The 25,522-nt window shown below is 37.8% G+C and overlaps 1 protein-coding gene across 2 annotated transcripts in view; it reads right to left on the reverse strand.

The window, feature by feature from the left end:
• The window catches only part of LOC127448639 (arf-GAP with coiled-coil, ANK repeat and PH domain-containing protein 1-like), a 29,606-nt gene extending 5,702 nt beyond the window's left edge, over positions 1-23,904 (reverse strand). Inside the window, exons 1-22 of one of the 2 annotated variants that reach the window (XM_051711322.1) lie at positions 23,289-23,904; positions 20,753-20,810; positions 20,178-20,297; positions 18,460-18,513; positions 18,260-18,318; positions 13,852-14,035; positions 13,568-13,612; positions 13,322-13,417; positions 11,079-11,153; positions 10,819-10,931; positions 8,424-8,475; positions 8,088-8,188; positions 7,779-7,890; positions 7,253-7,458; positions 7,095-7,164; positions 5,914-6,008; positions 4,234-4,427; positions 3,957-4,004; positions 3,658-3,830; positions 3,447-3,556; positions 3,241-3,351; positions 3,013-3,068 (exon numbers count right to left, since the gene is read on the reverse strand). In XM_051711322.1, the coding sequence (XP_051567282.1) occupies positions 3,013-3,068; positions 3,241-3,351; positions 3,447-3,556; positions 3,658-3,830; positions 3,957-4,004; positions 4,234-4,427; positions 5,914-6,008; positions 7,095-7,164; positions 7,253-7,458; positions 7,779-7,890; positions 8,088-8,188; positions 8,424-8,475; positions 10,819-10,931; positions 11,079-11,153; positions 13,322-13,417; positions 13,568-13,612; positions 13,852-14,035; positions 18,260-18,318; positions 18,460-18,513; positions 20,178-20,297; positions 20,753-20,810; positions 23,289-23,341 (2,185 nt within the window). In that variant the 5' untranslated portion in view covers positions 23,342-23,904. Of the gene's footprint in view, positions 1-3,012; positions 3,069-3,240; positions 3,352-3,446; positions 3,557-3,657; positions 3,831-3,956; positions 4,005-4,233; positions 4,428-5,913; positions 6,009-7,094; positions 7,165-7,252; positions 7,459-7,778; positions 7,891-8,087; positions 8,189-8,423; positions 8,476-10,818; positions 10,932-11,078; positions 11,154-13,321; positions 13,418-13,567; positions 13,613-13,851; positions 14,036-15,005; positions 15,747-18,259; positions 18,319-18,459; positions 18,514-20,177; positions 20,298-20,752; positions 20,811-23,288 lie in introns of those variants that run through there. The other variant, XM_051711332.1, reaches the window with a different exon arrangement.
• Positions 23,905-25,522: the final 1,618 nt, after the last annotated feature.

The raw sequence follows: 25,522 nt of genomic DNA on the forward strand, positions 1-25,522 counted from the left end.
CCTGTTGCAGGCAGCGCAGAGGACAGACACTGCAAGCAGTAGACATCTGGCCACCCATCTCAGGACATGCATATATACAGACGCGCACACACACACACACCAAAAGCAAAAACAGATTTGTATACACAGACAGATGGACAAACTGGCATAAACAAGCCCCACAGCAAAAAACAGATGCAAAAGGCATAAGCACCACAAGCATGCACACTTGTAAACATAGGCATTGCAACAGTATCAGAGTAATGTAATCCTGTTCATTCATACAAGATCATACTAGAAAGCCAAATATTAAAGTGATCATTAATGATCTGTCTAAAATATACCACAAAATATATAAATTTTAACTATTTATTAATTCATTGGACAATTAATTAAAACACAAGAGTGATGATACCCCATACAACGCCAAATATCAATGCTTATCCCATAACTGGATAATGTGTCCGGAAACAATTTATTAACTAGATTTGTATTTTCATGAAGTAAATATCAATTCTTGCAAGGTAGCAAAAGAATAGTGTTAAAGTTTTATGTAAACTAATATTTTAGTTAAAAAAGCTGCAAACCCAAATATAAGTTATAGGGAGAAAAGGAGAAAGACAGAGACTGATAGTTACATACAATGGATATATTAATAAAAGCAAAGATCAATTGCAATTCTGTGTTCAAATATATGCAAAAAAGAAGATCAAGTGCAAATCAGTATGCAATTAGCATGATGATTAGTGATAGACCGATACAGTATATCTGCCAAGCCTAATAATCGGCCGATTTTTGGCAATTTTGCCATTTTCGGGATCTGCCGATAACGGTGTTCGCTTGGCAATTAACAGAAGGGTTTTATAATAATAAATATTGCAGAAAATACATTTTGTGTACATCTGATTTGCTGTTGTTAAATTGTATTGTTTATCTGCATTTATATCGACCATCCTGCTCTCTACATATCGGCATCGGCCATTGAAAAACCCATTTCGTCGACCTAATGATGATACATTACTTTTGGTTCGATTTTGACTGCTGAACACATTTAATCTGAGATTGAAATTTAGAAGTACATTTCAGACTTTCAGACTTTTATATAACATTTATATTAAAAATAAAAGTATTACGTTTATAAAAAATAGAAAGCATGCCAAAGACTGAAACTATCTACAAAACAAAGTCTGAATGGAGTTTATAAGCATTTGGAGCTGAATTAATTGCAGAAAGTTGTGGAGAAGAAAAAGTAGTATTAGAAGCATGCAGAGAAATATCAATACAGCACTGCCTTGCAAGCCTGCCAAGGAATTTACCTTTTATTCAGTATTAAATTACATTCTAATTCCTGATTGGGTCTCTTGTGACTGAAATTCCTGAATGTTCCATAAACTAAAACTGGCTCATTAGAGGATCGGTATTCTAAGAATGGCCCATTCAAAAGTCTGAAGGAGGTCTATGACAGACTTCATTATAAAAATGCAAAATTATTGCACACATTCATTTTTCGGTGTTTCTAATAACCGAGTGAATACTAGCCACAAAGCTAAAACAATATTTGCATTAAGGGAATATTCTGGGTTCAATACAAGTTAAGCTTAATCCAAAGCATTTGTGGCATCCCTTATAGAAATCCAGAGTTCTGGCAAACTAACCACAAACTTGCCACAAATTTTTTTGAAATTTGATTATTTTTACATGCAAATGAGCTTGCAAATGAGATTCGCCACAAATGTTTACCAGAAGTTTGCAGCTCTTCACCAGTAGTGGTGAACCTGCAGCAAACCATTGGCAACGATGGACAATTTGTTCAAAGTTTGTGGCAAATTTGCAATGAACTCTCAATTTTTGAAAGGGATAATGATGATTATCACAAAAAAAAAAAAAAAAACTATTTTGACTCATCTCTCCTTTTCTTAAAAAAAAAAAAAAAAAAAGAAAAAAGATAATCGAGGATAGTGAGGCACTTACAATGAAAGTGAATGGGGGCCAATTTTTGGAGGGTTTAAAGACGGAAATTTGAATCTTATAATTTTATAAAAGCACTTGCATTAATTTTTCTGTTAAAACTCATGTATTATTTGAGCTGTAAATTCATTTAAATTGTTATTTTACAGTCATTTTAGGGGTTTAGGGTTTGTTGACCTTACATTGTCATGACAACGAAGTTGTAAAACTGGATATAACTTTACACAGGAAAGGTTAGTAAGTGATTTTATCACACTAAAATCATGTTAACATGCATATTGTTTACGTCTTATGGCTATACTTTTAAAATAGTATTTTAATGTTAAAAACTTCACTTCCATTGTAAGTGCCTCACTGTAACCTGGATTTTTTAGAAAAGGAGCATCATAATCAACATTATGCCACAAATGCTGTCGATTGAGCTTAACCTGTATTGAACCCAGAATATTCCTTTAAGTCACAGCAAATGACAAGTGCAATAAAATGCCTGAACAGACATTTATTTAAAACTTACTACAAACTATTTGATTAAAACAGGTACTGAGGGCACTGAAAATATCTCTTACAAAGTGCTTAATCCTGTTAATCCTGTCAGTGAGGATTTATTCCATTAGATTACAGTAAAAAATGGTTCTATAAACATAACTATGTACATATGTACAGTGCACTACTGTACACGATACATGGCATTTGGTCCTATTCTAACAAACTGACACACAGACAGTGTTGTCACTATTTAACTTGTAGTGCGACATCACTGGTTTCATTTCTATTTGTAACTTTACCTTTTTAGAGTTCTGGTGTTCCAGGATTAACATTACTTGCTTAGTGTTAGTGTCTCTATTTGTTTTAAAGTGCTTCATTAAAGTGCACAAATCCACATGCTATCTTCTCTCCAGCTGTTTTTGTATTATTTTTCATTTGCAGCCAGTTAATTCTGGCCACCTTGTGCCCAACCACTTAGCTGGTTCTTGAGAGCCTGAAAGCTTTTCTTTGACTGTCCAAACACAGCCCCAGTCCCACCCCCACCACCACCACCACCACAGCCCCGCCCCTCAGAATGACCTGATGGAGCGCCGTCCATCTCCCGCATCTCCCTGTCCATCTTGGCTATCCGGAGTCTGCAAAAACCAAAGAAGATAATCAGATAACCAAGTTATTAGCAGGAAGCACTTCTTAATAAGGCAATTATTTTCCTTAGCATCTGATAATGTAATCAGTTTTATGATAATGGAGAGTTAGATTCTAGTGGCAGGTCCTAGGACACAAGTCTGGCTTTGCGAGACTACTTACAGCGTGACAATGTCTGCATTGGCGTTATCTATGGCTATGCTGATTGGGTCTTTCTCTTCAATGTCTTTTGCATTGTAGTCTGCTCCTCTCTTAAGAAACAGACATACCAACCTATGACAAGAAAGAGACACACACGCACACATTATGTCACAAAAAAGTGTTCAAAAGAACATGTATGACAGTGTGTGTATCTAAGATTGTGTTACCCTGTATGTCCTAGTACAGTAGCATGGTGTAATGGCCCCCTCCCATTGGAGTCTACCAGGTTAACATTAGCCCCATTCTGCAGAAGGAACTCACAGGCTGCCAATGAATTCTGCAGACAGAGATAGACAGTAAATATGTACTGTGACACACAACATGTACAAACACTCTCACTCATGAACAACGTACAGATACTCTCACACACACACTCACAGCCATGGCGGCCTGTATTAGAGGAGTTCTGCTGTCTTCAGTCACATTAACCCAGTTGACATCTGCGCCGTGAGCCAGAGCATCTGCCATGAGAGGGAAGTGTCGCATCGCTGCGGATCGATACAACAAAGCGCCAGGATGAAGACCACTTAGATCATCCTCTTCATCATTTTCTGTACAGAAAAATAAAGAGAGAGCGAGTTAAAGGGAAATTCCATGTACTAATGTGCATGTAACATGACTCTAAGTGTTAGACCTTGCAGTTAAGAAATAAGGTATGTCATTAAGTGGTGTGTAACCTTTGTGAGAGCTGGAATTGTTCTTCATTATGTCACTTGGGGTCAAGCCTGGAGGGGAAACATCAAACAGCCCACCGATTAGATCAGCAGCAACTTGAACAGACACTAACATTTATGGCTTCAGTTTACTAGTGTACTATTTTTTTCAAGCATCTTTGGAGAAATACACCTTATAAATACAGTTTCTTTGTTTTTGGAAGCATGTCTATGCTTCCATGGGTGTGTCTTTGTAAATTACGAATAAAGTGAGATTTTCTGGGAGTATGTGTCTGTGTACCCGTGAGTCGTGGTAGGGTGGCTCGGGTGGGTTTGGGTTTGAGGGCGGGGCGTGTGCCTTGTTTGCCCTGCGTGGTTGCTTGGTTACGTCGGGCACTGGAGCGACGCAGGAGAGGACCTCGACCCGTCTCTGGGAGCTTGTGGATGAATTTCTTCTCTACGTATTTTGAGCGAATCCATGACTCCTTATCTTGCCTGAGACAAGATCAATTTGATTATATTTAGATTATCAGTTTAATTATAAACAAACTAAAAAAAATGGAGGGGCAAAATATTTCTAGGTTTCTATTTTTACAAAATCTGTATGAAAAGGAAGTCTTTATTCTAACATTTGTCGATAGATCCATTGGTGTAAAAGGATAATTCCTCCAAAGGTTTGTGGAAATCCTGCATGTGAGGTCTAAAGTGAACAACTGACAAGCAACAAATCTAAGCCAAAACTTTTCTATGCAGAGTTGATTTTCGCCAGTTTGTCTGCAACTTTAAACAAGTAGGTATAGCTGCAGGCCAGAGATCTCCAAATGGGGGCGGAATCTCCAGAAGAGCGTGGGGTTACACCAGAAGGGGCAGGGTTACTCCCAAAGGGGGCTGGGTCAACTCCAAAAGGAGGCATCACCTCCACACATGGTTATGTTGGGGAATGGGTTAGGTTATGGGCTCTCTATACTTTTGCTAGCGGTTTGGAGCTCCCGCCCCTTTTTTGGAGCTCTGGCTGCAGCTATATCCTTCTCACTTTTGAAGGAACTGCAACATTACCTGGTTAAAGACAAGACGAACTGTAAAAATGGTAGTCTGACCCTCACCGTTGAACACCATTTGGCAACACTTGGAATACTACTCTCATTAAGACAGGGGTTTTAAAACTGGGGTCCAGGGACCCCAAGGGGGCCATGAGGGGGTGCTAGTGGGTCAGCGGAAAGTAAAAAATTAATTACTATATTTGACATTATTAATGCTTTCTCAAGACTGGTTGGATAATATTTTGTTCTATTGACACCTACTGAAATAGAAACAAATCTGCATGTAGTTTTGTGATTGTTTTGGCTTTGGCAAAATGACAGTTTGAAAGCAACATGCTGTTTTTAAAAGATCACAGTTACCATTATTCTCACAGAGTATAAATGGGTCTTCTTTATACATGAAAATATTTAGATGGTTTCATATTTTAAGAAGGGGGTCCCTCGCAAGACTACTGTCAATTTTGGGGGCCCTTGGCATCAAACATTTTGAAAAGCCATGAATTTAGCCACCAAAATGAAAATATGAGGAACAAAATCACAATGGGTTTTCATATTTTTGAGACAGGTGCAGGTGACAGGTTTTATTCTTAATAAAAATGTATTCAAAATATAGTTTCATGGGGAGTAAGAAATATTTATGGTAGGCATATTTTGGCAGGTGTAGCATAAAGTTCATTTTGGACTCATAATTGAACAGTAGGGGACATTGCAGATGTACAATCAATAGATAAAAAGTGATGGATGACAGACAAGAAAGAGTAAACCATCACAAACTATGGCACCGCTATGTCCCATTAGGCCTATTGATTCTATTAGACACAGAAAACAAAAATGTTATATATTTGAGCCTAAATATGCATGTTCACATAGACATGCTAAGCAAAGGTTTGGTAGCAAACAATGCAAATCTATTTGGCAACAGAAAACTACAGAGCACCTACCTCGGACTAGAGGGGTGTGGCTTCTTGATGGTGATCTCATCAATTCGCGCCTCATAGATCTTGTTAATAGCTGTATTTCCCAACTCACACATTAGCTGAAGAACGAGAGAGAATAAGTGACAGAATGAAACAATGGAAAAGTGAGGAGACTATGAAAAATGGTGTGATTTATGATTTATTAAAGCACACGCTTAAACCCGTAAACTCTGGTGCATTTTTGTGCTGCCACACTCAAATTTAAAACCTCACCATTCACACATACTGTGGACTAATTGCAAAAATTGGATATGTTTTTAGTCTTATGAAGAACAGAAAGTTTTTTTTTTTGTAATTTTTTTTTTCTTCCTAACTTGTAATGTAATGCATGTAATTCTGGTTCTGTTTGCTCTAGAAAACTGCAAAAAGTCTTATTTTTTGATGGCAGCACGTTCTAGGAAAAATAATTTTTCCTCTATCACCTTCCATCACAATATGGAGATCTGAAATGTAGGTGATGCTCTTATGCATCCCAGCCCTCACAGATGTGCTCGTCCATAGACATTCAGTCTAACTTTCAGTTCATTCACCACCCCCCTTGTTTTATGGAATATATCGGCCTCTGAGTGGACTAGAAGCTCAATGCTGGACTGTTTTTTTGTTCTGGACATGACATCTATGATATAGCATTTGATTATTCACCCAAGCAAAATGGCTCATTTTGTAGAAAACAGCCTAAGGTAAGTGCAGATATTAAGTTTGTGGCTACAGCAGTAACTGCTGCATAAATGAGATGTTTGTATTTGATGTCTTACAGAAATCTTTTGAAAATCTTTCAAACTGTGGTATTAGAGCAACAAAATAAATGGTACAGTCACAATGAGAGCTTTCATTTGATATATGACTTATACATATATGATATATACTGTATAAATAGAATATGACTTGTCTAATTTACATATATTAAGACTTTATATTCATATTAATATTTCTAACACATTACCTCTAGGTGGCGCTTATTTGTGACACGGATGATTTAAGGCCTTATTTTGTTATTTTATGTAACATAAATGCACAAGTGATGGTGTTCTATAAAAATATCTGATTCAAAGCTTTCAAATGATACCACATATGCCCCCCCCCCCCACCAATAAGGGGTTGATTTCATACAGAAAGCTATGAGTGTGATGTGTGCATATTCTTACTCTGACAAGCTCCGGCTCCCAGGAGTCTAGCGTAAGGGATCGTACCTTTGAGAAGTGGACACCTAAACTCCTACAAACACAAAACCACAAAAAATTCAGATGCTTGTTTAAGCAATAAAAAAAATTGAACAGGATTCTAAGACCGTGTGTAATGTTACCTGTGTATACCAGAACAGGTTATGCACAGTGTGATGCCCAGATTAATGGAGGCCCAGTCCGGTCCAGGCTCCCCGCAATCACAGCACTGCCCATTTCCCGGGATGGCCTGCACCTCCTCCAGAGCATCCCGATGAAAAGATTCTGGTTCCACTCCACTTCCACTCAAACGCACACTTCCCGCAGACACTGAACTACAGCGATCTCTCTAATAAACACAATCACATTTATGTACTCATTAAAATCTACAGCGTGTTTCTAATTCAGTTTGATGGTCTATGCCCATGAATGTGTACGAGTGTGGGCATAACAAGAAGTAAACTAAATCTAACAAAACATCTCTATGGGGACATCTGGGGAAGGTCAAATTCTTTTATAAATAAAGTAAATCATGCCTTTTAGGTGTGGGGTTTGTGTTTGGTTTAGTCTATAGTAATTGATTATTATTAGCTTTAAATAATATTAGTCCATATATTACCGGTATGTCCTCTTTTAGACAGCTAATGTAAGTAGACGTGTGTGTCTTACAGAACTAAGAGTGTCATCTCTTCTCTCTTGGAACGCAGAGGCGATGCTGTTTTGGACAGCGCTGATCCAGCCTTGCTGCTGTCGCTCTGAATCAGCCTGTAACAGACAGCTCCTATACAAACACATACACATATGCTGTCATTTAGAGTATAAGCAGGTTATGTACAGACTTGCCCAAATGCATAATTACATATTTACAGGACTTTTCCAGCTAATTCTTCAGCAATATTATATTGCACACTCAGAAATACACACACTGCACTTCAAACTGCAGTTCCGACAGTCGAATGCAAACACACACTGACTCACTTAGACGGAGAGACAACCTCAAAGCAGAAGCGTCTCTCTTGTTCAGCAAACAGCTTCACTGTGCATAAACGGAGGTCCTCCACAACAACCGTGATCTGCTCCTATTAGATAGAGAGTGTTTAAATAAGACAGATGTGGTCTGCGTCTGTTGCTACGGTTACATAGAAAGGGAACAAAAATCCAAATTCTCTTGAAATCTCCAATTTCCAATATCACTGCTCTGGTATGTGTGTAACTGTATCTGTAGTCTACATGAAATATGACTGAAATAAGTATTTTCATCATTGATACTGGTAAATGCTGCGTGTTGCAGATGTTTGACAATTGGATACTTACATTATGTTTCTTTTGGTAAACCAACTGGTTTTTCTGAATGGAGAACCAGCGCCTGCAGCATGAGCACACACAGACACACATATTATGGCTGGGTTAGCTATTAATAATGCAAATAGACATGTGATTGTAATTCACCTCAGAACTCACAGCCTCTGAAATCACACTAAAACCCCTCTCAAACGGACAAACACAAAGAAAGAAAAGAAACAGTGCAAATACATCTTTTGCAACATAATGTTGCTTAAATTAATTGCAAAAAAATAAAACATAATTTAATAAAATGTGGAATTTAAAATGAATTTTAAAGGAGATATCTGGAAATTATGAGTGAAATAAATGCACGTCAATTGACCAAACGACAGACAAGTAGAAATGTCATAAACTATCTCTACACTAATTATTGTTTTTTAAGGCATCGCTAATTATTTGTGTGCTTTCCAATTCACTGTCAGTTCACCTTCAGCTTAATGTATGTCTGGGAGCGAAAGCGAGTCAGACAGTTCTGGTAGGTAATAGTAGCCAATCATTTTGATGACAGACGTTCAGATGATGCAGTATGTGATGATATTCTCTGAGTAAATTATGTATTCACATGGCTTGTTGAGGCAAAGTCACATGCCTTCTTGATGCGCATTTATATTACTATATAAATTCTAATGGAAACACACTCGGTAAATGTGATTCCATCGTAGTTTCTACATGTCTTCTTATCTAATTAAAATGTATCCACCTCAAACGAACAGATAAGTATTTTGTCATTTCATGTCATCTTGGTGTTTCCATCCAGCATTCTTTACACAATATACAAAAATTCACAATAAAACATGGGGCTGGAAACGCAGCTACTGTTGGAGTTTGCCTGACAACTTCCCCAGCATTTGCTTAATCCATTGCTACATTGTTTTGAGTGGTTTTTTTTAGCACATACTGTACATATGGTGTTCTAGATAGTTTTTAAAGGTTTTAAATCACTAAAAATGAGCAATAGTAATTCTGTGCATAATGACAAAAGCTATGTTTCCATCCAAGTTGCGAATGTAATTTATCCGAAAAACCACAATAATCACACAAACAATGTGCCAATATAGCCCATGTGTTCAAAAGAACACAGTCGTCACTTCCGGAGAAACTGTAGCCACTGTGATTCATTTATTAATAAAATTCTCGTGGTTTAAAGCACACAGATAAAACACTCTAAAGAACTTTCATGTCTGGGAGCGGCAGCGTGTGTGCGTTCCTCCATCCTTATGACTTTACCTTGGATCTATAAGATATTTTTCAAAAGTGTCAATAAACCTGTTCTTCAGCACAGTTCAAGTTTGCATTCAACTTATTTTTCTCTGCAAAATCTTTGCAAGCTACAGATTTTCAGGACACTGTTATTTCAGGATGACCAGAGCAACATTTCATGTTCGATGAATAGTCCGCTGGTTAGTCCAGTTATGAACGAGTTATTCAGTCACATGAGTTTTTTGGTGTGCATCTTGTATTCCTAATAAATGCAATAGGAGTTTATAATTATCAGCGTTTCCATCCAGCAGCCTCTATGTGACATCCCAAAATGTGCATCAAAATACATGGATCGAAACCCACCTAATGAAACATTAAAACCTTAAAAGGAATATTCCGGGTTCAATACAAGTTAAGCTCAATCAACAGTATTTGTGGCATAATATTGATTACCACAACATTTAATTTTGACTCGTCCCTCCTTTTCTTTAAAAAAAAAAAAAAAAAAAAAAGGCAAAAATCTGAGTTACAATGAGGCACTTACAATGGAAGTGAATGGCAGCCAATTTTTGAACATTAAAATACTCACTTTTTCAAAAGTAAAGTCACAAGACATAAACAATATGTGTGTTAACATGATTTTAGTGTGATAATATTACTTGCTAACCTTTTCTGTGAAAAGTTATAGCCAATTTGACAACTTCTTTGCCTATGATGTTGTAATGTCAAACACAAACCCTAAAATGACTGTAAAAACGACAATTTAAACAAATAACACACGAGTTTTAACAGAAGAATTAATGCAAGTGATTTCATAAAATTATAAGCTTCACATTTCTGCCTTTAAACCCTCCAAAAATTGCCCCCATTCACTTTCACTGAAAGTGCCCCACCATAACCTTGATTTTTGCTTTTTTCTTTTTTTTTTTAAATGAGGGATGAATCCAAATGAATTTTTGTGGTAATCAACATTATGCCACAAATGCTGTTGATTGAGCTTAACTTGTATTGAACCCGGAATATTCCTTTAAAAAATAAAAATAAAAAAAAATAAAAAAAACTTAAAGCCGCTAAATGATTTAACCATTTCTGTGGTCAAGCTCATTAATTGCCCTTCTGAAAGAAATAAAAAAAAAAGGCAGATGATATAAGCAGAGTCCTGTACCTGCTCCACGTTTTGAAAGCATTGCTGGCCCTCTTGTACAGGTAGCCTTCCATTACGATGCCATTGGGTGCATCTGGGCTGAAGTCCATAATAGAGTCATCATATGACACATCCTAAAGACACCCATACAAATAAGTTCCCTATGCATGTATAGTTCCTTAAAATACATGTATAGTGACAGTGTCTTTGTATTGACTGTATAGTCAGTTTGTGAGTTTGTGTACAGATATATTGTGATGTGTGTGTGTGTGCGTTTCTACCTTTTTCTTGACAGCAGCGTGACTCTGCTCCATGTCCCTTTTCTCTCTTGCAGAATTGAGGACCAGTTGAGTGTACTGGACAAAGAGAGAGAAAAAGAGGGTCAGACAGAATACTCCAAGTCACATTTACTCATTCAGTCCTTTATTTACGTCTGAATCAAAGCTACATGGAATCCTGATGGAAACTCTTTGAGAGTGAGGTTTGGACCATGTCCAGCTCTGCGCTGCAACATGCATTCAACTAGATCCTAAAATGGAAATTTAATTGTACATCATAAAATTAAAAACGTATGCCCAGTGGCTCAGCCTACATCTCTGCTTCTGTATGTACAGTAGTTATTATGAGACTTTTTTCCAGTCAGAATCTCTGACAATAAGTGCACTATAATTGCAGGCTCTTCATGGTATGGCAGATTTCTGGACCACAGTCAGTAAAGTGTCAAAGGGTATGTCACTCAAGACTAACTGAATGAGAGAGGATGCAAGATATGCTTGTACTTGCTCAACGTCCTGTCCTGTATCGAGAAGAGGTCAAAAAGATCACCTCCATCTCCACCTACACTTGTTATCTTCCACTCGCTTTCCTGTTCTCTCCCCCTCTCTTTCCAGTCCCTCCTGTCACTTTATCAAAAGAGTGTTTTCATTTGTCCTTGGCTCTGTCACTTCCACTTTTTGTTTGTAAAAAACTTGGTTCCTGTTCCAGCTTCCTTCTATCTTAAGGTGTAAGTCTATCCCCTAAAAACAAACCCATCTTCTTTATTCACATACTGTATATTATTCTAAGGAACCCCATTCTATGTATAGGGTCCACACATCTCTCTTGACATTTGCCAAGCTGTTTCTCACCACTTCCTGTGCTTTCAGGAAGTTATGAGCAGATTTTGTGGTTTTCGCAGGCCAGTTGAAGGTAAGTTTCCTGTCTAAATTTCAGCTTCATGTTCTTCAGTAATATTAAGTAATTTCTTGAAAAAGACAATAGCTGCGTTTCAAAGTATAAATATATGTGTAATAACTACTAAACTAACAGCCATGCACATTAAGGTTAAGAGAAACAAGAGTTGAACTATATAACAGTGCATAGATGTGTACCAACTAATCTGAGATAACTTTTTTAGTAAATGCCCTGGATCTTGCACAACAACAGTTTAAACTTAGCGGATCTTAGAATGCATTTTTCTATGCAGTGCATGGACAGTTTTAAGTTCACAAACTGCAGTAGCATTTGCTTTTACTCTTAAAAAGTGTCGAGATTTTTCAGGCATTTTTACTGTTCTGCTAGCACAGAGGTATGTGTCAACACACACTAACCAGTGTGTGTTACATACCGTTTCCTGTTGTTGCTCTCTCTGGCAGACAACTTCCTGTCTTGATGGGCCTTCATCTCTGAAGGTCTCTGAATGTTCAATCATATTTCTGTCATTAGGAATAACACTTCCACTTTTTGAAAAACATTTTGCATCCCTAAGATCAATTTGGTATGTTTCCCCTTCCAAGCATCTCTTAAGCATATTTGTCATTCATCCTTCTTGGTACTTCACACTTTTACTTTCCTTCCTCTCTTTTCTGTCCGTGTGCACAAACAGCGCACACAGGGACGGATTAACCATCGGGTCGATTGGGCCGTTGCACAGGGGTCTCTATACCCAAGAGTCCTCGAGCTCTAAATCAATTATTTATTTATTTTGAGAAATCTATTATAAATCCACATAAATGTCAGCCTTTTGTGAAATACCATTTGTTCGGCCGAATGCGTGCTGGACGACAGCAGCGCGAGCGCAGGCACTCGCGTGCGCTCAGGGAATATGCGTCTCACTGGTGCAGCGTGTTTATTTGAAGGACTACAGAGAACAGTGTCTGAATTAAGAAACACTTCCAAACACAAAGATAAGGCGCAGTTTACCCTGATTGTGTACAAAGCTGATGGTTTAAATTCATACTGTATAAGCAACGGAATTTGTGCAACAGTATAGAGGACTTTAAAATGTCTTGCATGCATTTCATTTTTAATGATAAAGCAAAAAATGCCTTATTACCCTAAATATGTGCACGGTAACTGTTTGTAATATTTGGTTCAAGAACGGTTATTCTGTTATTTGTCGGGAGTCAGGACTCGGGAATAAAGAACGGTTTATAAACCTCTTTGGGATGCTTTGATTTTTAAATGATTCAGCATGTAATTTGTGTAATTACTGTCTGCACACCAAAGCAAATTGAGATTAAGGATGGATGGATGGATGGATCACCTCGTCACTCAGTTGCTTGCGGTAGATTTCCAGTTCTGCGAGTGACTGGTAACCCTGCCGGAAGAACAGAGCCTGGGCCTCCATAAGAGAAAGCATCTGGCACACCACGCCACATATATACACAAAGAGGACAAACAAAAGTGACTGTGAGCTAACATTCAATCCTAATCACTATCATAGAATGCCACATTATGACACCTGCCCTAATCATCCTTAAATCACAGAGTTGTACATTTTGAAACATACCGCCATTAGAATTTCAGTCTTCTTCTTGGACTCAATGACATTAATCTAGATTAGGGAGCGAGAGAGAAACAGTGAAATAAGTAACAATCAGACAGTGAAATCTATAGGCACTAACATCAGGTAAAGCTGCTTGAGGTAGTTCTAGGTTTATCTTGGTACACAAAAAAAACATGCCTTCTTTAATCCAGCCCAAATATTTGTTCATGTTTTTTTCATGCTTCCATGCATGCAAATGTGTGTGCGTAGAAGTATGAGTCTGTATGCTTACAAACATACGTTTATACCTGTAGTACGTAGTCCAGTGCCCCTGATCTGTATGCTCTTCGTGCATTTAGCAGGTTATTGCTGGCCTCTTCCACCTCGTGCTGTTTCCCTCGAGGTGCCTGAGCGTTTCTGCTGAGGGCCGCATCCAGATTCTCACTGCTGCGCTCAAACTCCTTACGTACATCCTTAAAACGCTTCACGTCCCTGAGAGGGAGAAAGAGAATGAAAATAAATAATTTCCTACCACTTTAGGGAAACACCTACCAGTACTTTTAATAGTAACTATACTGAATTCTATGACATTAAAGAATAGCAGGTCTATAAAGGATTAAATGTTAGCTATGTGATGCATATCAACTGCAGCAAAACCAGCAAAAGTCAATTTATATCAGTTACAAATGCCAATAACAACATACAAGTAAGGCTGGAATTGACTAAAAAGGAATAGCTCTCGGTTAAAGCTCTGTAAATTTGTACGTGCTATCCGCACTGGTTTAGCACATGGTTCACTAAAGGAATAAACATGCCCACAAATTCTGTGCTGAACTCAGTCTGCAATTTTGTGAATAAAGCGCGATCTATAATGAGCCTAATTTCCATAGAAAGTAGGCGTGCTTGCGCAGAAAGGAATGACAATGACCTCATTTGAATAGCCAGGACTAGCCTCACTATTTTAGCACTAATTTTGCCTGCTTAAACTAGATTTTGTGTGGTTAGTATAGGCGTCATTTATGGGTGGGAACGGTGGGACATGTCCCCAACACTTTTTAAAATAGCTTTCACCAGGTGCATCTCTAAAACAGAGGAAGCATCTCCAGTTCTGGAGCAGGAGATTCCATTTCATTTGTTTCCATTTTGTTATTTATTTATTTTTATTTTATTTTCTCCTCAAATTGGAATGCCCAATTCCCAGTGCGCTCTAGGTCCTCGTGGTGGTGTAGTAACTCGCCTCAATCTGGGTGGCGGAGGACAAATCTCAGTTACCTCCGCATCTGAGACAATCAATCCGCGCATCTTATCACGTGGCTTGTTGAGCACATTACCGCAGAGACCTAGCGCGTGCGGAGGCTCACACTATTCTCCGCGGCATCCATGCACAAGTCACCACGTGCCCCACCGAGAGCGAGAACCACATTATTAGTTAAGACTTTACTATGTAAAGTAGAAGCCCTACATCAACACTGTCCAGAAGTGCTGCCAACTTTTCTGGGCTCGGTCTCATCTGAGATGGAAAGTAGAACAGTGGAATCATGTTTTGTGGTCCGACGAGTCCACATTTTGAATAGTTTTTGGAAAAAAACAGCTGTCATGTTCCCCAGGTCAATGAGGAAAAGGACCATCCAAGCTGTCATCACCGTCAGATCCAAAAGCCAGTGTCTGTCATGGTACAGTTGAGTGTCAGTAGGTAACTTGCATATCTGTGAGGGCATATTTTTAGTCATGTGACCTTGTAATCAGGACGTATCCATAATTTCTATCTGGCTGTGAAGAGGAGAAGCACATGGGAAGAGAGGTAAGAGTGTTTTTATAGAAGTGTTTTTTTTGCTAGTCAAAGTAAATTTTATACATTTGAGGTTTTCTGATTGTTGTCCCAAAGCAAATTTATTTAGGTACAAAATGACATATGCATAATGGAGTATATCCAGCATATAAATACCCATGATTTGATTAGCACAATATTAGCCCTGAAGCACTAAGCTAGGTGCTTTTTTCCAAAATGGTCACTATGGGGCAAAATGAACCAAACAATCTGGGGAAATTTGAGCCAATGGTTTTTACTAAAACAAATTTGTTCTAATAACTAACTGTTCTGTTTATGATGTTTGCAATTAAAAGACCTAAAACAGTGCGATTTTATTTTTCTGTCAAAAAATGTAGGTATTTACTGTAGGCTATGCTTTGATCTAACTTGTTCCATCATTTACATGCAATAACATTTATTAGTGTTAGTGTTAAAGGAAACATGAGTAAGGTAGAAGATTATAGATTAGAAATTATAGAAACAAAATAATTTGAAGAACTTATTCAGTGTATCACTGGAAATATTCTATTGGTCAACTTACCCCCAGATGGCTCATCTTACACACTGACCAGGAGCAACTTACCCCTAACCTGGGGCAAGTTGACCCAATGGATCACTTTTTTAAAAAAGGACATATGTTTTTGGCTTTCTGTCACAGGCTCATTTTTATAATATCAAGTGATAGCAGAGACCTTGAAATAAAGGTAGCTCTATTCATTTTACCTCAGTCTAATTTTTCCTAGTATAGGAGACAACAAATGTAAAAACTGGCTCATCTTAACCCACTCACCCCTACAAATTTTGGAGCAACATATACTGCCATCCAAACGGCATCTTTTCTAAGGATGGCTCTGCATTTTCCAGCAGGACAACGCCAAACCACATACTGCCCGGATTACAAGTGCATGGCTGTGTAAGCAGAGAGTGTGGGTGCTAGATTGGCCTGCCTGCAGTCCTGACCTGTCTCCAATTGAGAATGTGTGCCGCATTAAGGCGGCGTCTCACTAGCTGATTTTTACAATGATTTTCAGGTGTTTGCATCATTAACATAATCACTAGCCAGGCAGAGGGAGACAGAACACGCATTAGCGTCTCTCAGAGGGAGGTGTTCATCACTTGTCGGGACTCCCAGCTGAGTTAATGGCTTCAAACACTGAAAAAAAAACACATCCAGCTTGTTTGAAGTGACCAATGAGCTTCTTATTTTACAGAAGAACGGACAAGACGTCAAACTGATTCTGTCACCAAGCTTTTTTCTTGCACTAAAATGAGCCAAAACAGTCTGTTTTCATTGGATGTATTTTCTTTACTTACTGAAAGCTGTATGTGGACATGCGTTCTACAACCAGCCTCGACTGGATAAATGAACAATCACGCACTTTCACAAGGAAAAGTTACTCCATCTTCATGACAGACTATTAAAAGAAAAAACATTTCTGCTGCCAAGATCTTTGCACAATGGGACAATAAATGTGTAAAACCTTTTACATTTAATACTTGGGTCTTATATTAATTTATATAATGTAAACATAAGTTTTATATTTGTATACAGCTTTAGATTATATAAATACAGTATACTGTAGTGTACATTTATATAACATTATGTATAAAAATGCATACTTCACAAGTCTGTACTTTTATTTTATTTTAGTTCATGGTGCTTTAATATACTTTTGAATAGTTCACTTTCTACCAAATGACACACGTTTGTCGCCTAGCTCTTTGCACAATGTGACAATAAATGTGTGAAAGAAAAGGATGCAATTTCTTTTTGCTATGCGTTCTCAATAGGACATGTCTTTAACAAACAACCAAACATAGCAGATGCTGCAGACTCTTGGAGTAATATTGAAAAATACCTGTTTTCAAAAGCTTTATGTTGATTGGCTGTGAAAATGGGCGACAGTGAAGCATTGAGAAAAGTCAAAGGCAGTTGTTAAGTCTGACACCTTCCCTCCGTTTTTAATCGGTCAGTGTGTCAGGCTCACTGACTAGGAGGGCAAGATCAGCAAAAACAGTCACTAAGTGTGACACCCCCCAACCAAATAGAGTTGTTCCGAGTCTGCTAGTGTGGAGCCAGCTTTATAAAGTGCAAAATACGGAAATGAAGGTCCTGTATATCTAACAGCTAAATACCTACATGATGGATGAATAGGGGAAAATTCTGCTAGCTAAACTAAACAAACTTGTGTCTTCAGTGCCCAAACACTTAAAAAGTGTTATTATAAGAAATGGTGATGTTACACAGTGGTAAACACTCAACTGTCCCTTTTTAGACTGAAAGACTGAACTTTTTTGGAGTGTGTTGCAATTATCCGATCTGAAATGAGTGTATATTTGAAAAATAAATAAATAAATAATACAATTTACAAGATAAAACATCAAATAATGTGTTGTTGTTCAATATAGCACAGGGTGAATCAAATTTACTAATCACTCCTTTTTGTATTTATTAGCATTTTCCATACTGTCCCAACTTTTTCGGAACTGGGGTTGTACATCCACTGATGTACAGATGTAATTGTAAATAAAACTTAAACGTTTTATTAGGGCAGAATACAATCTTGAACCCCTTAAACTAGAGGTGACAATGACCAACTGACCAACAAAATCAAGACCAACAGTGGTAGATGTATTGACGTTATCAAATTAATTATGTGAGATGTGAAGTATTTATTTGAGTGCATCTATTCATCAAGAATCACTAGCCGACAAGAATAAAATCAGAGAATAAATGAGTGATGTCACAAGGTTTTTGCACTGAAATCCATGCAAAAGGGGCACAAATGTTTAGTGATTTTACCCCTAATTCTATTAGAAGTTCCTGTAATCAAGAGACACTTTCATGCTCTAGTCGAAACCCTAAATTCATGCATATAAAGGGGTTGAGGAAGAAAACAACTTACTCTTTCACAAAACTCTGTAGTTTCAACTTCACAGACTTCTGTGTGGTATCAATCACCTCCTGTTGGGAGAGACAGAATTCATGGAGGAGTGGGAGAGTGGCCAAAATTAAAGTGGATACAGGAACACAACTCCAGACAGATTGCAGGCATATTGGTTGCTAATAGTAAGAGTAACATTAAAAAGGAAGAACTCGACTTACCTCCTGAGCACTGAGGATGTCAGACAGTTTTTTAGAAAACTTCTCTAAACACTCCTAAAAGACAAGTGTACAAGATAACCTCCATTAATGTTTCTATTTAAGGCAAAATTTCATTCCATTTCCATGCACTTTAATGCTTTATAATTTATTTATAATTTGTCCAATAAAGTATACTCAAACATTTCATTAGCTCATTGCATTTCAGCTTTTCTGCTAGTGACTTCAGTTGAATTAGATGAATCTGTACAACATTGTGTTTTAAATGTTACCTTGCTTTTCTTCAAAGCCAAAATGTTACCATGTCTTTATAATGTCTAGGCACATCTATTTGCAATTAAATTGATTTCTACATAAAATAGTAACACACAAGGTTTCCATCCTATTGTAAGCCTCATGAGAGGTAAAAAAGGTGAGAAAGTCATAGCAGGTGTCCCAGATCTATGTATTAAGTTGATTGGTTGGTTGTATTTAAAGCTTTTTTGTTTCATTTAAAGCTTTTTAAGTGTTTAAGCTTAAAGGGATAGTTCACTCAAAAGTGAAAATTCTCTCATCATTTACTCACCATCATGCCATCCCAGATGTGCATGACTTTCTTTCTTCTGCAGAACACAAACAAAGATTTTTAGAAGAATATTTCAGCTCTGTAGGTCCTCACAATGCAAGTGAATGGGTGCCAAAAGTTTGATGCTTCAAAATGCACATAAAGGCAGCATAAAAGTAATCTATAAGACTCCAGTTGTTAAATCCATGTGTTCAGACACGATATGATAGGTGTGGGTGAGAAACAGATCAATATTTAAGTCAATTTTCACCATAAATTCTCCATCCTGCCTAGTAGGGGGCGATGTGCACGCAGAATGCGAATCACCAAAAACAAAAGAAGGACTTAAATATTGAACTCTTTCTCACCCACGGCTATCATATCACTTCAGAAGACATGGATTTAACCACTGGAGTCATATGGATTACTTTTATGCTGTGTTTATATGCATTTTGAATCTTCAAATTCAATTTTGGCATCCATTCACTTGTATTGTGAGTACCTACAGAAATATTCTTTTAAAAATCATTGTTTGTGTTCAGCAGAAGAGTAAGTCACACACATCTGGGATGGCATGAGGCTGAGTAAATAATGAGATAATTAAAACTTTGGGGTGAACTATCCCTTTAAAGGAACCCTTTTAAGTTATTTTAATAAGGAAAATGTAGAACATTTTCCCAAATAATTTGAGCAAAATAGCTTAAAAAGGTGAAAGGTGAGTAGTTTGCATCCCTGAAGCCTCTATCAAGCAACACCAATTCTGTTCTAAAAAGCACTAACTTTTTGGACATGTATGAAGGTAGTATCGCAGTATCATTTTAAGTACCCTGGAGTACCATGTAAATAGAAATATTATAATCATTCAATACCATGGTATATATCATCAGATGCCATCATTTAATACAAGTAATTTAATGATATGTCCTCCGATCTCAGGTTTTGCACTGCACTGGTAGTCGCAGTCATATCTAAACTCCTGTGTCCATACAGGTCTGCAAATTTACAATCATGTTGTATCAGTTCCTTTTTGTTTTGATGCTGATATGGTTGATCACATGCTCACATACAGTCTCAGGTATCAGTTAGCCCATGTGGCTAACCCTTAAGTGGGTTTCTGTGTATACAGTAGAAAGTAATGTTAATTTGAAATCAGTTACAGGACTCTTGAGGCACTCACCCCCATAGTTTTGTCCTCAGAACAGTGGTGTCCCAGCTCTTTGAGGCCACTGACAAAACTTTTACTGTTCTGGCAATACACACGACCTGCATCCAGCATAGTGTGGCACTGTTTCACCAACTATACAAACACACAGACGTTAAATAACAAATAGCGTTATTCCAACACATTTAAACCATATAAACTTTTACAAGCAACTTTTGTGTGAGCAAAACAACCAGTACATTTGTCAAGAAGATGACCAGGAGTTCTCTGTGGTTTTAAACTGGTCAGGTATAATTATGGGAAACTGACTGGGATTGTGGTTAATCGCTTTTCAATTGGTAATTCCCCTTTACACTTCCTCTCCAATCGCTGCATAAAAACACAGCATCTCTTCACAAAAATCAGTGGGGAACACGAGGCAGGAGAGAGGAACAGTAACAAAAACCCTGTCTCAAATTGCGGAATTGAACATTTGAAGGTCAACGCAATAAAAACCTGCAGCCGTGGTATTTGGGGATATTATTTTTTGGTGTGAGTCTTAATATGAGGGTCCGCTATGTTTTGAAATCAACTCTTCCTTAGTCTCTCACCTTCTCAAGCCTGGTCTCCAATTCATTAACATTTACCTCCACCTTCTCGATTTCTGCCCTGTTGAAACATAACAGATACAAACATACACATACAGATCAAAAGAATGTTGTCCCATTCATTATAACTACACCTTTTTGAAAACAATACATTTAATTTGCACAAAAGATCCATTCATTGTAGCCCCAAGTTTTCCAGTAAACTAAGAGATCTGAACCCTCTTTTCCGCATGATTACACGCCAAGGTTATGTAATAATAAGAAGAAGAATATTTGATTGGGTGAGACATCAGAAGCGTGTGACTGTATGCATGCACTTGCATATCGTCGCTGTCCAAAGAAAAACACGTATCTCCACTTTTGCCAATTTTGACTTTTTACCATGGACGGAATGTGCTGAATGACCTCTTCCTACTGTTTGAATTGTGCATTGAAATGACCAATGAAAAGATGTTTAATCAGGCTGTCTGTTTAACAAGTATCTTGTTAGATTGTTTATGAGAAAAAGTTCTTCCATGCTCTTGAAAAATTCGTTTTTATCAGACAGCGACGATATTCAAAATGTGTGTTTGTTTCGGTGAGTCAGTAAACATCCTCTCTTATCTATTTTGTCAAAGCACACAGAAAAACAGTATGGTTCTTTGTGGTTTCCCGCTTTTTTTTCACACATAGAAAGCTTCTAAGGCTTGCGTCCTTTAACTTTCTAAACTCACCTTCTCCAGCTAAGAGAGAAGGAATAATTGAGAAAAGATCAAATAAGTGGGCTGATCTTTTCAGAAAACTTGGTCACTGTTGTTTAATACTCTGCAGTGTACTAATACTGCGCTCCTTCTAAATGGTACTGAGTGCTCACATTGATGTGTACACATCATGACTGTATTTATTTGTTAGTGCAAGAGTATGTGTTTGCGAAAAACTTTTCGTTTCCGAAGCAATCCACCACTGAAACACACTTCCTGTCTCCTGTTTATCATTTAAGTATCTCTCGCCTCACTTCCTGCTCCCCCACCACCTCTACCCAGCCGTTACTTAGCAACCGGAGGCAGCCAAAGTCTGAAGTAAACTAGGCCTCAACTGTGTTTATGTCATCTTATTCATGTGCATTTGAGAACTCTTTCTTTTTCAGTTGCTCTGTGTATATGAATGTCAAGAAACCAGGACTAGACGAGTATCACATGTTCTGTATGTTTAGATCTGTTTATGGCCGATGAAAAGGGATATCGTGTGTTTATGCAAGTACATTTCTAAGTAGTGATGACCTAATTCTTGAACTCACTACACCCTCTGAGTCTGCTCTTTTTGCAGCCACTAAAACATGGCACTCAAACTTTCCTGCCCACAAAATCTACAGCCAAACTAGGGAAAGGAGGGGAGAGAGAAAAGGCGAAAGAAAGAACATTTCGAAATAGCACACGTACATCTCCAAGATGCCAATTGTAAATATTTTCATCTGGAAAGCATCACAATCTAATTAACATCTGCTAAACATCTTAAAAAGATCAGATTTACAAACATTCTAAATCGTAAACACACATCTAATAGACATCGGGGCGATGTACGTGTGCTATCAGGGTTATCACATCACCCAGATGTCTATTTGATGTGTGTTTTTACATCTGGAAGACGTATTTTTTAGGTTGTTCGCTTATCTGCAATATGTCTTTAAAGATGCATGTCAGTAAGTATGTCTCGAATGTCAACAAGACATTCAGCAGATGTCTTTGAGACGTTTACGATTTAGAATGTTTGTAAATGTGATCTTTTTAAGATGTTTAGATGTTCATTCGATTGTGATGCTTTTCAGGTTAAAAGATCTAAAACAGACATCTCGAAGAAGTACGTTTGCTATCTGGGGAACTACACTCAAAAAAATGTAACTCTTGAAAAAGCTCCAGAGAGGTTTTCTCGTGGTTGTGCATCAGCGCATTGTGAAAATATTTACCTCTAAATATCTCATTTACAAATTAAGTTTAAGGAATGCACAGGAATCGACATGCTGTTTCCGAATGATCCGGTACCCTGAAATCGACCTCTTGCTGCCGAATTACTAAACCTGCAATCGCATGACATGTTCCTATGAATGATTTAACACGCCCCTGATACTAACCCCATAGTGATGAGACACCTGTTGAGATGTTGCCCCTCCCACTGTGCTGAGAGCCACTCAATCACCCTCAAGATCCCATTCATTCCTTCTGCATGAACTTAAGCACATTCTTTCCAGTGCCGTCAGAAACGCGCTGCATTGGCCGCATGTCACGCTGATCTAAGACCAGGTTCTTTCGATGCACGGAAACCACTGGCCTGATCTTAGAACAGCTCGTCAAGAAAACTGCTACGTCAGTCCCTTAAACATTAACTCCGCACATGACTGTCAAGTTTGTTTCCAATGTGCTGAAAATGTACAAGTGCATGTTTTATGTATAGCTGATATTTTTTGTCATCATTGTGGTCAAATAGACACCCTCTGGTAGTTTTGAAGCGCAAAGGGTTTTTAAAATAGGAGCATTTACGCACATTAAGATGAGCGTTAACTTACCTGAATCGCGGGGAGTCTTTCAGACATTCTTCGAAGTCCAGTTTGATAGTCATTTTGGAATTCGAAATAAAGACACCGTTTATCCCAACAGTTCATTTAATTCCTTATATCATGTGGTGTGTCCAAACAGAGAGAAGACCTTTCCTTTACGCTTTATCTGTCCAACGCTGTGAGACCAGTGGTGTGAAGAACATCAGGAATTAATTAGAAACGATGAATTAAACCAGTCGTATCCATTGGATGGTTTCGGTATAAATATTCGTCAGAGGGTGTTGCCTTGTGAAAGCAAATAGCATCTTTATAAAACTACATTCGAGTTTGTCTTTTTCGGAATGTACACCGAGCGTTCTGAACAACAACTTGTACAAATAAAAACAAGAATTGTATGCAATAATATAAAATTAAATTCTATAAAAGTAAATCAAGTTAACCATACATGCAATTATGCCCTCAAACTCGTCCTAAATGTCAAGCGCGCGCTTACATTGTGCGTTCCATCACGTGCGTTTCTTTCAATCCATTAGTCCATAGATTCATAGGTTTATATATCGATTTGTATCTCAACACATCAAACACCATGTCCTTGCTCATTTTTTGCCTTCTTGCTTTTGGCCCGGTTGGTCCACCCCCCTACGCGCACTTTATTTCCGGGTTTGTTAACGTGCCATGTTACTGCTCTCATGTGGTGAAAAACGACAAGACGACTTGAAACGAAATCTTATCTTGGCTCTGCTTTTTGGTTTCTGCTCAAATCACAAGCACTGTGATCTTTACTTCTACATTTAATTAAACGCTGTACTGCACTAATGTCAGTCATTTGTTGTCTATCAACCTCTCTGAAACGTTTATGAAAAATAATAATAATAATAATAAAAAAATGAACTTTTTAGAACGTTGTGTATAGGTTCGTCACGCAAAAACAAAACCTAAAAATAACCATTAGAGAACGTTCAGTGTAAGTTCTTATTAGGATGTCAAACAAAAGCGACGTTCTGAGAACGTTCGAGTTTGGTCACAATAAACGTTCCCAGAACGTTAGGAGCTGGTTCCCAGAGAAACAACCATACGAGAACCAAATTCTAACGTTAGGGGAACGTTTTGCGTTTGCTGGGCAGTTACCCATGAAACTTTTTCAGGGAGTGTTCTCCACACAGTATAATCACTCTGTGTTTGTCATTTGTCACAGGTTAAACCTGTTGTTCAAAAGAGAGCCCCACCTGATTGCAGGGAAAGAGCTATCAGCAGCCAAACAGAAACACAAGCAAAAGCTGCGAGTCAAAAATAAAACAGTCTTTAAAGGTGCACTCAGTATTATTTTCCTTATTTAAAAAGTATTACCCACAATGAAATGAATAGTAATTTTCAAACATACTGTGTGTATAAAATCATGACCACTCACATGAGATGAAGACTCATGTCATATCAGTAACCTTATAAAAGCTGTTTTATTCTACATGGAGATGGACTCCTCATGGGGTCTGCCATGTTACAATCACATGACCAGCCGAATACTACTCGCTTAATCTCAGTAACCGCCCTGTTATTGGACACTTTGACTCTTGGATTAAATGAATCATGGCTGACTGTGAACAGTGAATTTCTACAATGGCATCTGTAACTGAAAACTATCGTGTTTGAAAGATGCTGCATTCACGCCGCTGGGTGTCCCTATAAACCCAAGATGACACAAAAAAGTTAAGTGCTCCTTTAACGGCCCTCAGTGTAGACTCACTATATTTGGCAAATGTAAAAACATGTAAACAGTCAAAGCCTGCAAACATAAACCCTTTCCCTGTCCCTTTTTGCAAACCTAGTAGTATGCAAGTGCTGTAAATAGCTTGAGGTTTAAATGTATCACATAGTGTTAATATTAGGTGTTGATGCAAAAGAAGCATAAAAATCACGGAGATACTGCAAAAAGTCACAACTTCAAAATTTGTTAATGCTAAATTGAGTTATTCTTACGAAATCTGTCAAGAAAATAGCCTAGTCATATTTAAAGGAACAGTACACCCAAAAATGAAAATTCTCTCATCATTTACTCACCCTCATGCCATCCCAGATGTGTATGACTTTCTTGCTCCTGCAAAACACAAATGAACAATATCTCAGCTCTGTTGGTCCAGGTAATGCACGTGAATGGTGGCCAGAACTTTGAAGCTCCAAAAAGCATATTAAGGCAGCATAAATGTTATCAATAAGACTCCAGTGGTTAAATCCATGTCTTCTGGAAG

The sequence above is a fragment of the Myxocyprinus asiaticus genome, chromosome 1 (genome assembly GCF_019703515.2).
Source record: "Myxocyprinus asiaticus isolate MX2 ecotype Aquarium Trade chromosome 1, UBuf_Myxa_2, whole genome shotgun sequence".
NCBI classification, from domain to species: domain Eukaryota; kingdom Metazoa; phylum Chordata; class Actinopteri; order Cypriniformes; family Catostomidae; genus Myxocyprinus; species Myxocyprinus asiaticus.